We start from the raw sequence: 15,984 nt of genomic DNA on the forward strand, positions 1-15,984 counted from the left end.
CGGGGAGACGGACCAGCCCGTGAATTCTGTGCAGAGCGAGACCGAGCCTGGACCCCGCATCTGTGAGGAGGCTTGAGCTGCGGGAGGCCAGGTCCACCTGACCCTGGGGTTCTGGATGGTTAGGGCCAGTGGGTGGGTGGGGGTGGAAGCGGGCAGGACCACCACTGCCAGGCAGTGAAGAGGCGAGGAGGACCCTTTCCTGTGGCCGGAGCCAACAGACATTCCGCCTTTCCCCTCCCCACCCTAACACCAGACCTTAAATACAGTGAACCACTGGGCGTTGTGGGGTCTCAATGCGTTCTCCGTGTCCTCCGTCTCCGTGGTGCAGTGGAGGGATGCAGGCCATGCGGCTTGTTACCACAGACCTGGACCACCTGTGGCCCTGGCTCAGCTGCGAGGAGGCTGGACCTCTCACCCGTGGCCGTCAGCCACCTGCAGCCCCAGGGACTGTGGTCTCGGGACCCATGTCCGGCAGAGCTTGATGCGAGCCAGCCCGCCGGCCAAGTGTGTGACCTGGGCAGGAGAACCCACGAGAATGGGGTGGGAGTTGGATTCTCTGGGCTACCCCTGCCCCAGAGTCAGGCCTGGGGAGTGGGTGTGCACCTGCAGGCCAGCCACAGCTCACATCCTCCTGGCCAGTGAGCAGGTGGCCAGGGTCTTACACTTCCTGCGCCCTCAGCCGCTGGGCCCCGCAGCCACCAGCCTGGGACTTGGGGACTGGAATTCCCCACCCTAGTGGTTGCTGGTCTGAGAAGGGCCTGGGGAGGAGGCCCCTGGCCCAAGGAGCCCGGGCAAGGGTCGCTTGCCAAGTGCCATGATGCAAGGTGTCCTGTTTCTGGACCCCAAGCAGAGGGACCAGAGGGAAGAATTCCTGCCCCTCACCCACTCGGAGTTCAGGATGGGATTCAGGTTTAGGGTTGGTGTTAGTGGTTAGGGTTAGGGTTAGGGTTGGTGTTAGTGGTAAGGTTAGGGTTGGTGTTAGGGTTAGGGTTAGGGTTGGTGTTAGTGGTAAGGTTAGGGTTGGTGTTAGGGTTAGGGTTAGGGTTGGTGTAGTGGTAAGGTTAGGGTTGGTGTTAGGGTTAGGGTTAGGGTTGGTGTAGTGGTAAGGTTAGGGTTGGTGTTTAGGGTTAGGGTTGTATAGTTCTGATTGGTGTCAGGTTAGGGTTAGGTATGTGCTTTGGTTAGCTGCTTACAATTGCAATTAGGGTTTAAATTAGGATTGGGATTTCGGGGTAAGGGTTGGAACCACTGCCTACTGTCCTGAGGGTTACAATGGGTAGCCCCTGCTTCTAGCTTGGAAAGGTGGGCAGCAAGTCCAGGGCTCGTGTGGCAGCTGTGCAGAGGCCAGGGTGGCAGTGCCTGGGGGTCATGGTCCTGTGGCATCCCCAGGGTGACTACTGGCAGCGTCCTTCACTCAGTCCGAATCACCAGGAGCTAGTACCCTCGTTGGGCTTAATGGTGGTCTGGGCTCTGTGCATGGGCACCATGCAGGTGGCTGCCTGCCCAGAGAACGTCACCAGGCTGTACACCTTGGCTTCTGCTGGTCAAGGAGATGGGCACTCATGGAGCGGGCGAGAGGGGTCACTGGAGCCTCTCCTCTGGGGCTGCCTCACTGAAACATGGTGCTGTGATGTTGCATGCTCTGGGATGCACCCCCATGTCCCCCATCAGGAAGAGCCGCAGCCAAGCGGCCTGGAGGCCAAGGCCCTGCCCCGGCGAGGGGAGAACCACCAGCCGCCCTGCCCCACTGCCCCCAGAGAGTCCTGGAGCGTCCGGACAGAGAGGCGGCCTGGTGCTGAGCAACTGGCCGGACTTCTCTCCTGCCAAGGCCAGAGTTCCCGCCAAGGTCTGCAGTCGCAGTGGTCGTACTGCCACCCTGAGCCTGGATGCCCAGCTGCCTGTGTGGCCCCTGTACTGGGAGGCTGCTGGCCTGGCCAGGTGCATGGCTGCTTTGCGACAGAGGCCCAGGCCTCCCAAACAGGTCCAGCCCCTTGTTCTTGAGGGTAGAACATGGGGGTCTGCAGGGCAGCCCTGGGCAGGGCCACGGCTCCCCAGAAGGCTGGTCAGGCCTGGCGGCTTCAGCAGCCATGGGGACAGAGGGCCCTGGCTGCTGGCCACACCGGGGTCCTGCCCCTTCTGGCCTGGGCTCCGGGGGGTGGCCCTCACTTCTGCTCCGTGCCTGGAGCCCTGCTGGAGAGGGGCCAGTGATACTGGCCAAGTGCATCAAGCTGCAAACGACAGGTCTTACGGACCTAGGCTCTTCTCTCTTTTGACAAGATCTGTTTCTTTTTTTTTTTTGTTGTTAAGATTTATTTTATTTTTATTACAAAGTCAGATATACTGAGAGGAGGAGAGATAGAGAGGAAGTGGAGCTGCCGGGATTAGAACCAGCGGCCATATGGGATCAAGGCGAGGACCTTAGCCACTACGCCACGCTGCCGAGCCCAAGATCTGTTTCTTTTTATTGGAAAGACAGATTTACAGAGAAGAGAGGCAGATCTTCCATCCTTTGGCTCACTCCCCAAAGGCCACAAGGGCTGGAACTGAGCTGATCCAAAGCCAGGAGCCAGGAGCTTCTTCCAGGTCTCCCACACTGGTGCAGAGTCCCAAGGCTTTGGGCCGTCCTTGACTGCATTCCCAGGCCACAAGCAGGGAGCTGGATGGGAAGTGGAGGAACTGGGGCGTGAACTGGTGCCCATGGGAGATGCTAGCCTCTCACGCTGCGCCTTAACCTGCTTTACCACACCACCGGCTGTTCCTGATCAAGGCTTAAAGTTACCTCCCACCTGGCAAGAAAACCCCTCCAATCCTGCCTAGCTTGGAGCGGGGCCAAGCCCCTGACCCTGCTTGGCAGGCCTTGGACCCAGAGGGTTACAGTAGGGCCGCCCAAGTCCAGTTCAGCCCCATGTCCTGCCCGCCCCCTCTCCGGCTTGCCCCTCGTCCCGCCCCATGTCCTGCCCCTCGTCCCTCCCCATGTCCCGCCCCATGTCCCGCCCCAAGTCCTGCCCCCTCGACCCGCCCCATATCCTGCCCCTCGTCCCGCCCCATGTCCTGCCCCTCGTCCCTCCCCATGTCCCGCCCCAAGTCCTGCCCCCTCGTCCCGCCCCATATCCTGCCCCTCGTCCCGCCCCAAGTCCTGCCCCCTCGTCCCGCCCCTCGTTCTACCCCCTCGTCCCGCCCCATGTCCCGCCTCAAGTGCCGCCTCACGTCCTGCGCCACGTCCTGCTCACGTCCTGCCCCTCGTCCCGCCCCTCTCCGGCTTGCCCTTTGTCCGGCATGGCTTTGATCGGTTCCACCCCCGTGGTTCCCATGAAGGTAGAGCGTCCCGATCTGGTGGCCTCACGGCCGGGTGGGCTGCGGTCTATGGAGCCCCTGGGCAGGACTGCCCCCCACCTGCCCCGTCCCAGGCCACGGGCGCCATTGCCTGCCCCACACCCGTCCTGCACGGACGGGGCGCACACGTCCACCAGCATGTTTGTCCCTGTGAGGCTTCCGCCCGCACGGCCTCGCCTCCCCAGCCGGGCACCCCAACCTCTCGGCCGTCGCGGCCGATGACGTCACACGGTCGCAGCCAATCCGAGGGCCGCACGCTTCCAGGGCGTCGCGCTCCGCCCGGGCCCGACCGTGAGCGCCGCGCATGCGCAGTCTCCGCGCCTCCCGCGTGTGCAGCCCGTGTCCGCGCGCGGCCGTGCGCTCATGTCGTGGCTCTTTGGCATCAACAAGGGTCCCCAGGGCGAGGGCGCGGGGCCGCCGCTGCCCCTGCCACCGGCGCCGCCGGGAGCCGAGGGCGGCGGGGACCGCGGCGCGGGGGATCGGCCGGCGCCCAAGGACAAATGGAGCAACTTCGACCCGACGGGCCTGGAGCGCGCGGCCAAGGCAGCGCGCGAGCTGGAGCACTCGCGTGAGTGGGCAGGGCGCGGGTCGGGCCCGCCAGGCCGCTGCGCGAGGGCCAGGCTCGGACTGGAGATGTTTAGGGAGACGAGAGCCAGTTGACATTCACTGTCGGAGTCGTGAGTGCCGGGGCCGGTTGGGGAGCCTGGAGAGGAGGGCCCCTCAGCGTGTGGCCCGTCCCCGGGGCTCCCCTGCCCCCGGCCGCCGCAGGCCTTCAGGGGGTGAGCCAGCTGCGTGTCGGGGCGTCCCCACCAGTGCATGACCAAAGAGGAACGGAGACGCTCCGTCTGGGCACGTGGGCACCGGGGGTCCCAGCGCTGCTGCCTGCCATTCCCTCCCGGGGCTGGGTGGGAAGCATGCATGCCCGTGTGGCCACCGGCTCGAGTGGCAAGGGGAAGTGGATGAGACTGTCGTTTCCAGTTTTGCTTTTTTTCTTCCTGTATGTGCGGGAAGGGCAAGCCGCACCCAGCCTCCTAACTGCCTCAGTCCCCAGGGATGGGGAACGGCCACCCAGTGTCATCGCAGGGTCCCCATATGGCGCGTGCTCCGGTGATTTCAGCAGTTCTGAGATACTGCTGGTTGCGCGGCTCTAAGGATGAGGAAATCCTTCTAAGGTCTGTTGGCTGAGTAGTCCACTGTAGGTTCCTCTCGTCCGGATACTCACTGTCAGCGCCTAGCTGGGAGAGCCGTGCAGGCCCCAATGGGCTGTTAGGTGCCCTGTGTGCATCTGGGCATGCGGTCCACTGGCACAGGCCTTGGCAACCTTGGAGACCCAGTTCTGACCCATGCACTCCGTGGGCAGAGCACACAGCCTGTGGTTCCCCACGGAATTGGAATTCTGAGTCCAACGGTCTAGCTGGGGAGTCCCCAAAGAAACCTCACCAGAGGTGGCACCAGAACCGACTGCTGTGTGAGCCGGCCAGTCCCGGGTCTGCCTCAGTCTGTCACCTGTATCGCCTACACACAAACTGGTGGTTGCAGTTGCTGGGTCAGTTCTGTCTTCAGCCCCATCTCAGATTCTGCGGAATAGCCCAACCCTGCCCACCACACATACAGTCCTCACGTACACCAGTGGGAACTATAACCTAGTTGGAGCGACCCCTGTGACCCCCTCCAGGCCTGCCCCCGGCCGTGGTTCCTGCACAGGCCAGTATGCACAGCAGACTGGTCTGGTCTATCCTACATCCCATTTGGCTTTTGTACACACCAATGAGTGTTGCAGCCTAGCTTGGCCCAACAACCCGACCATCCAGCCCACATTAATGCCAGTGGGAGCCACTGCCTGTGCAGCCAGGCCCACCCCCCCAGCCCTAGTTCTCATGCTCACTGGTGGGAGCTGCAGCCCATCAGAATGGTGCTCACCATTTCCCTACTCGGCCCACTCCCAACCCCAGATCTTGTACTTTCCAGCTGGCACTGCGGCCCAGCCCGACATGACTTGTCCCCAGTCCTGGCACTTGCCAGCTGATGCTGCAGCAAAGCCCCACCAGCCTGCACCTACTCTGGCTCATGCATACACCAGTGGATATGTTCGCTTAGCCCAGCCTGACTGTCCCCCTGACCCAGCTCACACGCAGGCCAGTGGGTGCTGCAGCCCCGGCCAGCCTGGTCTGCTCCCAGTCCCAGCTCTCATGCTCACAGTGGGAGCAGTGGCCCGCAGGGGATCCCTTGCTGCTCCGTACCAGGCTCACCTTCCCCCCTGCCGTGGCCTCCTTTCCCGTCATCACAGGTGCTGCTGGTCTGCTGAGCATTTGCCGGTGGGTATAACTTGGCCCATCCTGGAATTCCCCTGGCCCGTAGTGCCATCATAGCCACTGTGGCAGGCAGTTGCCCCAGGTTTGTGTGGTAAATGACGGTGGTGACTAAACTGTCACTGTGCAGAGCAGGATGCGTGCTGCGTACAGACACAGGGGCCCCCGCCTTCAGGAGGGACTGTGGCAGGGCAGGGGTGACCAGCATTGAGGCTGGAGTCGGATAGCCTGGACAGCATTGACCTTGGCACGCAGCCAGCTGTCGTGGCACACATCTGGGCTTCCTCACACTCTTGCCCCGCAGGCCATGCCAAGGAGGCACTGAGCCTTGCACAGATGCAGGAGCAGACGCTGCAGCTGGAGCAGCAGTCCAAACTGAAGGCAAGTCGTGGGAGGGTCCACAGAGGTGGCACGGGGCGTGGCACGTGGGAGGGTCCACAGAGGTGGCTGATGGTGTGACCAGTGCCATGGCCTGTGGGAGGGTCCACGGAGGTGGCAGGGGGCTGTAGTGGCGTGCAGCAAAAAAGGCCTGTGGGTGAGGAGTGGACGGGCTTGCTGAGGGTGGTGCTGGCTGCTCTGTCCTTGCAAATTCCCTGCCTTGGTTGGCAGGAAACCTCAGAACCCAGTGTCCTTGCCTGGTCTTGCTTGGGCCTCCCTGAGGCTGCCCTCCTCTGGGGTTGTGTTCTGCTGTGTGGGGTTGCAGCTTGGTGGGGTGTGCCTGGCGGCAGCCCTGAGCCACACATCCTGCAGGAGTACGAAGCCGCCGTGGAGCAGTTCAAGAGTGAGCAGATCCGCGTGCAGGCCGAGGAGCGAAGGAAGACGTTGAGCGAGGAGACGCGGCAGCACCAGGCGGTGAGGGGCAGGCGGGCTCTGGAGGGTGGCACTGGGCGGGCGTAGCCTCCTGCAGTCTCTGCTGTCTGGGTCTGTGCCTAGCCAGCCTCTCCAGCTCACATAGGCTCACCCCACTCCTCCCTAGAGGGCCCAGTACCAGGACAAGTTGGCTCGGCAGCGGTACGAGGACCAGCTGAAGCAGCAGGTGAGCTGGCCCTGGGCTGTGGCTGTCCACTCTGAGGGGCGGGAGGGACCATGTGTGCTGGCGTCCACCGCTGGGGGCTTGGCTCCTCTGACGGTTCTTGGCCACAAGTTGGCAGGGGACATGCACGTGTGTGGGCCACACATGTGCAGTCCTCGGGTTCACACACCTGCCTGTGCGCATGCTCGGCCGCTGGGCAAGCAGAACGGCTGTTCCGACTGCAGAGTCCCACCCATTTTGTGACTTTTCAGCAACTGATCAATGAAGAAAACTTGCGGAAGCAGGAGGAGTCTGTGCAGAAGCAAGAGGCCATGCGGCGAGGTGGGTGCCAGCGTGGGGTGCCAGCGTGGGGTGCTGGGGAAGCAGCAGGCAGAGGCGGCGAGGTGGGGTGCCAGCGTGGGGTGCTGGGGAAGCAGCAGACAGGTGGCGAGGTGGGGTGCCAGCGTGGGGTGCTGGGGAAGCAGCAGACAGGCGGCGAGGTGGGGTGCCAGCGTGGGGTGCTGGGGAAGCAGCAGACAGGCGGCGAGGTGGGGTGCCAGCGTGGGGTGCCAGCATGGGGTGCTGGGGAAGCAGCAGACAGGCGGCGAGGTAGGGTGCCAGCGTGGGGTGCCAGCGTGGGGTGCTGGGGAAGCAGCAGACAGGTGGCGAGGTGGGGTGCCAGCATGGGGTGCTGGGGAAGCAGCAGACAGGCGGCGAGGTGGGGTGCCAGCGTGGGGTGCTGGGGAAGCAGCAGACAGGCGGCGAGGTGGGGTGCCAGCGTGGGGTGCTGGGGAAGCAGCAGACAGGCGGCGAGGTGGGGTGCCAGCGTGGGGTGCTGGGGAAGCAGCAGACAGGCGGCGAGGTGGGGTGCCAGCGTGGGGTGCTGGGGAAGCAGCAGACAGGCGGCGAGGTGGGGTGCCAGCGTGGGGTGCTGGGGAAGCAGCAGACAGGCGGCGAGGTGGGGTGCCAGCGTGGGGTGCCAGCGTGGGGTGCTGGGGAAGCAGCAGACAGGCGGCGAGGTGGGGTGCCAGCGTGGGGTGCTGGGGAAGCAGCAGACAGGCGGCGAGGTGGGGTGCCAGCGTGGGGTGCCAGCATGGGGTGCTGGGGAAGCAGCAGACAGGCGGCGAGGTAGGGTGCCAGCGTGGGGTGCCAGCGTGGGGTGCTGGGGAAGCAGCAGACAGGTGGCGAGGTGGGGTGCCAGCATGGGGTGCTGGGGAAGCAGCAGACAGGCGGCGAGGTGGGGTGCCAGCGTGGGGTGCTGGGGAAGCAGCAGACAGGCGGCGAGGTGGGGTGCCAGCGTGGGGTGCTGGGGAAGCAGCAGACAGGCGGCGAGGTGGGGTGCCAGCGTGGGGTGCTGGGGAAGCAGCAGACAGGCGGCGAGGTGGGGTGCCAGCGTGGGGTGCTGGGGAAGCAGCAGACAGGCGGCAAGGTGGGGTGCCAGCGTGGGGTGCCAGCGTGGGGTGCTGGGGAAGCAGCAGACAGGCGGCGAGGTGGGGTGCCAGCGTGGGGTGCTGGGGAAGCAGCAGACAGGCGGCGAGGTGGGGTGCCAGCGTGGGGTGCTGGGGAAGCAGCACACAGAAGCAGCTTACGTACCGCGGTGGAGCTTGTGCTCCCAGTGCGGGTGGCGATGCCAGGCTTGTGCCTGGTGGCGGACCCTGTGGAGCACAGACGTCCTTGGCCACCTGCCTCGGCTGCTGCTTTGCTGGTCGAGTTCAGCATAAGTAGGTGTCCTTCGCCATGCTGCACATGCAGTGTGTCCTTTTGGCCACGCCACCTCAGGAAGGCTGCTTGGGTCCCAGGGTCTGGTCTTGGGGTCTGCTGGGGTGGTGTGCAGCCAAACATGTCTGTGCTGCTGATCCTGCGACAGCCACTGTGGAGCGGGAGATGGAGCTGCGCCACAAGAACGAGCTGCTGCGGGTCGAGGCTGAGGCCAGGGCCAGGGCCAAGGCAGAGCGGGAGAACGCAGACATCACCCGGGAGCAGATCCGCCTGAAAGCCGCTGAGCACCGCCAGACCATCCTGGAGTCGATCCGGTGAGGCTCTGGCCTGTGTGCCCCGTCTTGCCAGCTGTGCAGCCAGTTCCTTCCTGGAGTGCAGCTTTGGTGTCACTCTGGGGGCCTCAGCAGGCTGGCGCTGTGCTACTGCTGTGCTCAACTTGGGCCTGGCCCCATAGCCCTTGCTTGCCCAGGTCACATGACTGCTTTCCTCTGCAGGACAGCTGGCACCCTCTTTGGGGAAGGATTCCGTGCCTTTGTGACCGACTGGGACAAAGTGACGGCCACGGTAATGCTACAGTGCATGCGTGTAGCCCTCCTAGTACCAGTCCTTCCTCCCGGGCCCCAGGTGCAGGCACACAGTACTGGCACCTGACCCTCTGCCATGGGTCCCCTGTTCTTCCTCTGACGGTGGGGCCTGAGGTGGGACTGGCACTCGGGACCATGGTTGCTCTGTATCTGCCTGGCAGTGTCCAGGAATGGGTAGCCTACGATGCAGCTATGCGGTCAGCTTGCGGTTGGAAGGGCCCGCCCAGGGCACTGAGAGCAGCGGTTTAGGATGCCCACAGCCCACCACACTCAGTTCCTGTGGCCCGTGTACTCTGCGCGGCGATTGCCATGGCTGCTGTGACCTAGAGATGTGGCGGGAGCTTGTGGCTCGTGGCTTTGCGTCCGGCCCAGACTTGGCTGCCATGAGCCTCAGTGGGCAAACTGGGGAGGGGACTCGGTGGCCCCCAGGTAAATGTAACAGCAAGTGCCAGAGGCAGGGCCCTCCATACCTGGAATACGTGGCTAACCCAAAGTAATTTCGGGGACCATGCTTCTGTGAGGGCCGTGGGCACGAGCCGCTGTGCCCACACGCAGTCCACACCTGGCGTGTGACAGGGGTCCGCGTATGACACATGCCTGGCTGCGTGCGGCCAGCGGGTCTCACTGGGACTCAGCACTGCCGGGGTGTACCCCCTCATGCTGCTGCCTGTCGTGCGTGGCGTGGCTGCACTCCGGGCTCAGCCTTGTCGCCTGGCTCCTGCTGCCCCCATGAGGCTCTTGGTGCAGTGGTGAACACAGCCCACCCATCTCCCCTCCAGGTGGCCGGGCTGACACTGCTGGCCGTTGGAGTCTATTCTGCCAAAAACGCCACAGCCGTTGTGGGCCGGTACGTTGAGGCCCGGCTAGGGAAGCCGTCGCTGGTGCGGGAGACGTCCCGTATCTCGGTGCTGGAGGCGCTGAGGCACCCTGTTCAGGTAAGAGCCGGTGCCAGGCTCCCTAGGTCCCTGGGCCTGCGCATGCTGCATGGCCATCCAGCTGCCCAAGCGGTTAGTGACCCCACGCTGCCATCCCTGCAGGTCAGTCGGCGCCTCCTGAGTCGACCCCAGGACGCCCTGGAGGGCGTGGTGCTCAGCGTAAGTGCCCCGGCATCCAGAACTGAGAACCCCACGTGGGACTTGCCATCTGCCCCTACTGGACGGTCTTCCCATGGCCTAACCCTCCCCCAGGCTCGAGGGGCGGTGTCTGTCCCCCATCATTGTGGTCTTGTCTGGACAGCCCAGCCTGGAGGCCCGGGTGCGAGACATCGCCATAGCAACAAGGAACACCAAGAAGAACAAGAGCCTGTATCGGAACGTTCTGATGTACGGGCCACCAGGGACTGGCAAGACACTGTTTGCCAAGGTGAGGACAGCCCGCCGGGTAGGGGAGACATGTCATGGGAGGGCCTGCCCTGCAGCCATCTGTACTTCCCCCCACCCTTGCCCAGAAACTGGCCTTGCACTCGGGCATGGACTATGCCGTCATGACGGGCGGCGACGTGGCCCCCATGGGGCGGGACGGCGTGACCGCCATGCACAAAGTCTTCGACTGGGCCAACACTAGCCGGCGCGGGTGAGATGCCAGCCCTAGTCTCATTCCCGCTGTCAGACCGGACCCTGGGGTGGGGCCAGTCCAGCCTGCTGGGCCCTAGTAGAGGTCTGGGCAGCTGGGAGGGGAGAGATCTGTGAGCCTGTGGCTGCCGTGACCCCACCATGCTGTGCCCCGCCCCCAGCATGCTGCTGCCTGCCCCCTCCCTGTGCTAACTCCAGGTGCCCACAGCCTGCAAGCTCCTTCAGGAAGGAGATTCAGCCTTGGCACAGGGCACAGGCCCATGGCGTGGTGTATACGGACACACAGTACATGTCGGCCATGGGAACGCTAGAACTGGGTGTGGCTGGAGCTGCTGAGGTGCCAGGGGATGCCCGCCCATACCCTGCCCTGGGTGCACTCAGCGGTCCCTGTGTGGACATTGTGTGGTTTGCAGCCTGCTGCTGTTTGTGGACGAGGCCGATGCCTTCCTCAGGAAGCGTGCAACTGTGAGTGCTTTGGGGGGCCCGGGGCGAGGGCGGTGGGCCAGGGACTCTGCGTTCGGCTAGGCGCGTTCCAGGCTTCAGGTCAGGGCTGTGCGCTTGACATGCCTGCCCCTGCCTGTGACCCTTGGTCAGCTTGGCCGGCTGCTGTTGGTCCTGTGACCACCTATGGTGGAACCTTCTAAACCTTCTCTCTGCAGGAGAAGATCAGTGAGGACCTCAGGGCCACGCTGAATGCCTTCCTGCACAGGACGGGACAACACAGCAGCAAGTGAGCGGCCATGGGCGGGCTGGGCCACAAAAGCTGTGGGCTCTGTGAGCGGCCTGGCAGGCGCTTGAGCGGAGCCGGAGGTCAGTCCTTGCTCAGAGTTTGTGTGCAAGAAAGAGCTAAGGACAACTCTCCTGGGCGCGGCCAGGCCTGCCCGACCCCATGCCCAGGTCTGTGGTTCTGCCTTGGCAGGGCCCCTCCGGGCCCAGTGGGCTGTGAGCTACCCACTGTCCCTTGTCCCTGTGGGTCAGTTGGGCTGAGAGCCAGGTAGAGCAGGTTCAACAGCAGACACCCTGGCCGCTGCAGGTTCATGCTGGTCCTGGCCAGCAACCAGCCGGAGCAGTTCGACTGGGCTGTCAACGACCGCATCGACGAGTTGGTCAACTTCGAGCTGCCAGGGCTCGCGGAGCGGGAGCGCCTGGTGAGGCTCTACTTCGACAAGCACGTGCTGCGGCCAGCCACCGAGGGCAAGCAGTGAGTGCCCGTCCCCCGCCACCCCTGCATCCTTTCCGAGAATGGCTCTGGCTGGGTGGCAGGCCACAGCCCCTCTGTCCTGGCTGGGTGGCAGGCCACAGCCCCTCTGTCCTGGCTGGGGTGGCGGGCCACAGCCCCTCTGTCCTGGCTGGGGTGGCAGGCCACAGTCCCTCTGTCCGGGACCCTCACCATCCCCCAGCAGCCAGCAGTTCCCCGCGAGCAGTGAGTCCTCGGTCGGCTGACCCCGGGCATCCGCCTCCCAGCCCGTGTGCCCAGCCTGGATCCCTCCTGGCTCTGAGCTCTCCTGGAGGAACGTGGCTGCCCTCCCCGTCCAGTGCTGCCTGTCCGGGTCCTAACCCCTGGCCCTGTCGCCAGGTCTCGGACTATTTTGTCCTGGCCTGATTTTTGTGGTCTCCTTCCGCATGGCTCCCTGCCTCAGATGGGTACCATGGCATTTGTGCCATGGGCTGGACGTTGGGGGAGGTCCTACTGCCCAGGCACTGCCGCAGAGCTGGTCTCTGGCCATGAGGGCTGCCCAGACGCCGGGAGGATGGGGCTGGGGCGTCGGGGGTCTGCACAGACTTTGGGAACTCCCCTGCAGGCGCCTGAAGCTGGCCCAGTTTGACTATGGACAGAAGTGCTCAGAAGTGGCCAGGCTGACCGAGGGCATGTCGGGCCGTGAGATTTCCCAGCTGGCTGTGGCCTGGCAGGTGAGTCGGGGCCTGGCATGAGGCCCTCAGCTACTCCAGTCTTGTTCCAAAGGCCACATCCTGAGGGGGTGAGGTGAGGTGAGGCTGTGGTGAGGTGAAGATGGTGTCAAGTGAGGTAAGGTGAGAATGAGTTAAGCTGAAGTGAAGTGGGGGCAAGGTGCGGATGAGACGGAGGGGAGGGGAGGTGAGGTGGGGTTGGGTGAGATGAGGGAGTGAGGATGAGGTGAGGTGAGGTGAGATGAGGGAGGTGAGGTGAGGTGGGGTTGGGTGAGATGAGGGAGTGAGGATGAGGTGAGGTGAGGTGAGATGAGGGAGGTGAGGTGGGGTGGGGTTGGGTGAGATGAGGGAGTGAGGATGAGGTGAGGTGAGGTGAGATGAGGGAGGTGAGGTGGGGTGGGGTTGGGTGAGATGAGGGAGTGAGGATGAGGTGAGGTGAGGTGAGATGAGGGAGGTGAGGTGGGGTGGGGTTGGGTGAGATGAGGGAGTGAGGATGAGGTGAGGTGAGGTGAGATGAGGGAGGTGAGGTGGGGTGGGGTTGGGTGAGATGAGGGAGTGAGGATGAGGTGAGGTGAGGTGAGATGAGGGAGGTGAGGTGGGGTGGGGTTGGGTGAGATGAGGGAGTGAGGATGAGGTGAGGTGAGGTGGGGTGGGGTGAGTTGAGGTGAGGGGAGGGTGAGCGTGTTAAGACGCAGTGGACACGGCCCACCGCAGCGAGGCTAGGCAGCTCAGCTTGCGTCTGTCAGGCTTGCCGTGTTGGCGTGTGATACCTTGTCCTCTCTGCAGGGCCCTGCCCCTGCCTGCCTCCCTTTGGGGCCCTGGGAGCTGCCTCCTGATCCCTCCGTGGGCAGGAAGTGGTGGTGCTGTGCTGCCTGGTCCAAGTGGGAGCAGGTGTCAGGCACCTTGCCTCAAGGCTGGCTAGTGCCCCACTGTGGGCCCGGGTGCTTGGGTTGCTGCTGGCTGTTCTCTGTGTGTGTGTGTGTGTACGCATGGCTGTTCCTGTGTTGTAATGTGTCCACGTGCAGTGTGTGTCCACATGTACTGTGTGTGTGCATGCACTGTGTCCACTGTGTGTGCATCTGCATGCAGCGTGTGCACTGTGCGTGTCTGCGTGCACTGTATCCGTGTGCACTGTGTGTCCACATGCACTGTGCGTGTCCTTGTGAACAGTGTGTGTGCACTGTGTGTCCACATGCACTGTGCGTGTCCTTGTGAACAGTGTGTGTGCACTGTGTGCTCTCGGTGAGCAGTGTCTGGCTTGAGGCCCTGCTGGACCCCGTGATCAGCGTGTCAGGCTCTGAGGCCCCCGCTGCCCCACCCACCCACGCCTCCTCCATGCCCACCTCCTGGGGGTGTAGCTCTGGTGGGCATTGGTGCTGCATTTCCTGGTCGTTTTGATGTCATTTGGTTAAAGAGGGGCAGCAGAGGCTGGGCCAGAGCCGGAGCAGCGTTTCTGGCCTCAGCACCGCATCCCGGCAGCCCCGCTCCAGTTGTGTGTAGCGTCCTGGCAGAAGAGTCTTCGTTTATTCTAATGACTTGCTAGTGAACTCCATTTGCTGCTTTGTTCCCCAAGTGATTGAACGGCTAGGGCTGGACCAGGCTGAGGCCAGCAGCCTGGAACTGCTCTGCGTCCACTCTCCGGCGCAGGGCCTCAGCACTGGAGCGTCTGCAGCTGCTTTCCAAGCGCATCAGCAGGGAGCTGGCAGGAAGCTGGATGGGGAGGGGTGGCTAGGAGCCGAGCTGAGCCCGCGTGTGGCTTTTCAGTTGGACTTCCAAGTGTGGCCAGCTCTGGGGGACGGCGTGCTGAGGCTGTCTACAGATCCGTGTACCTTGGTCCTTCGGTGTCCCTGGCTCTCCGCGTAGCCAGGCCCTCACATGGTGCTCCCATGGCCGCTGCTCAGAAATTGCCGCGGGTCCAGCTCTTTCCTTGTCTGGGGAGGAGTGCCTGTGGGGACGCCGGCTGGACTGAGGGGAGTCACACCCCAGCAGGCGCCGAGCAGGCTGCACTGCCTCTGCCGTGCCTGATGGCCCAGCCACTCCAGGCTGGTGACAGGCTGCACCCGGCGTGCATGGCGCTTGGCTCGCTGGTCATCTGAGTGTGGAGGTGCCTCCTGGTGTGGTGACTCGCAGGGTCCTAGTGTCCGTCGGCCGTGCAGACCAGGAGGAACATGGGGAGAGGGTGGATATCTCCCATCCGTGCATCGTCAGGACCTGGTGGGGCCAGGGGCCCAGAAGGCCTTGGGGCACTGTGAGGCCAGTGGTCCCCTTGGGTATCGGGCAGAGGCTGGCGCAAGTGTTGGGGCGCCAGGCCAGGCTGACCACGTGGCTGCTGAATCCTACCAGCTGCCAGCGCTGGGCTGCCCTCGCCCTGTCATGTGTCACTCTGTGGTCTCATCCCTCGTGCCAGTTAGAATCCTGTGTCCTGGCCGCATCCCACCTTCAGGGCCCCGCAGATAGTAGTAGCCTTGACCCCTTGGGCACAGCTGCCAGGGTGAGGGTCCTGCAGGAAGGCCTCTGTGTGACCCTGTACCCCCACCGTCAGCCACAAGAATGCCCCAGGACATGGCATGCTGATTCCTGCTCAGCTGTCCCCCATCTCCTAGCAGTGTCCCAGAGGCAGGCTGCCTTAGGGACACACACCGGGGCCTGCTCAGGCCTGTGGTCTATGTGTGATGGATGTTTTGTGTGTGCACTGTGTCGTGTGTGTAGTGTATATACTCTGGATGTGTGTGTGCACAGCTTGGGCCTGGCCAGGAGCTGTGGGCAGCCTCCCTCCCAGCCCCATGAGGCTAATGCCCTGGCTGGAGCCTGGGGTGGGGTGGGGTGGGGTGGGTGGGCGGCACAAGGCCCCATCATTGGGTTCTGTAGCCCATGGGTGGGGCTCTGGGGCCCTGCCTGCCCCAGTGGCTCCTGTAGGGCTGGGCTGCAGAGCTCCTCGCCCACACGTGCCTCAGTTCCCATCTCCTGCCAGGCCATGGCGTACGCCTCTGAGGATGGGGTCCTCACCGAAGCCATGATGGATGCCCGCGTGCAGGATGCCATCCGGCAGCACCAGCAGAAGACACAGTGGCTGAAGGCCGAGGGACCACAACTGGAAAGCAGCCCTGTACCCTGAGCCTGTGGGAGGCTGCACTGACCCAAAGCCCCGGCTGGCAGCCAGTGCACCAGGGTTGCCCAGCTCTGGACATCAGCTCCCTGATGGGCAGCATTGGCTGCACCCCCAGGACCGCCCTGGGCAGCTCCGAGCCACCAAATGGGTCTGGTCCCAAGGGAGGGCCTGGCTGGGCAAGACTCTCAACAGCCCAGGCGCTTTGTGCCACACTGCAGTCCTGCGGGCACCTGGTGCCTCTGGCCTCCAGGGCTTTGCTCTCTGGCATGTGCGCCTCGGGCCTTTGAGCTGGAATAAAATGTCTGACATTTGGAGTTGTTGTGTGTGTTTTGGGGTCAGAAGCAAAGTAAGAGTCGGACCCTGGAGCTTTCTGGAGAATTTACTGACCAGGCGGGGCTGGGCATCACCGTGGGGTCCTGCGGCCCAGGGCCCCGTCCTC

The 15,984-nt window shown here is 63.8% G+C and overlaps 1 protein-coding gene across 1 annotated transcript; it reads left to right on the forward strand.

Moving 5' to 3' along the window:
* Positions 1-3,640: 3,640 nt before the first annotated feature.
* LOC101530671 (ATPase family AAA domain-containing protein 3) lies at positions 3,641-15,742 on the forward strand. Its single transcript, XM_058674188.1, has 16 exons — positions 3,641-3,901; positions 5,947-6,023; positions 6,393-6,494; positions 6,619-6,678; positions 6,927-6,996; positions 8,522-8,687; positions 8,868-8,937; positions 9,737-9,892; positions 9,995-10,051; positions 10,194-10,319; positions 10,405-10,529; positions 10,942-10,993; positions 11,188-11,258; positions 11,562-11,729; positions 12,331-12,439; positions 15,408-15,742. Exons 1-16 carry the CDS (start codon positions 3,697-3,699, stop codon positions 15,549-15,551), a joined length of 1,758 nt encoding a protein of 585 aa, XP_058530171.1. The 5' UTR covers positions 3,641-3,696; the 3' UTR covers positions 15,552-15,742.
* Positions 15,743-15,984: the final 242 nt, after the last annotated feature.

The sequence above is a fragment of the Ochotona princeps genome, chromosome 2, assembly GCF_030435755.1.
Source record: "Ochotona princeps isolate mOchPri1 chromosome 2, mOchPri1.hap1, whole genome shotgun sequence".
Lineage (NCBI taxonomy): Eukaryota > Metazoa > Chordata > Mammalia > Lagomorpha > Ochotonidae > Ochotona > Ochotona princeps.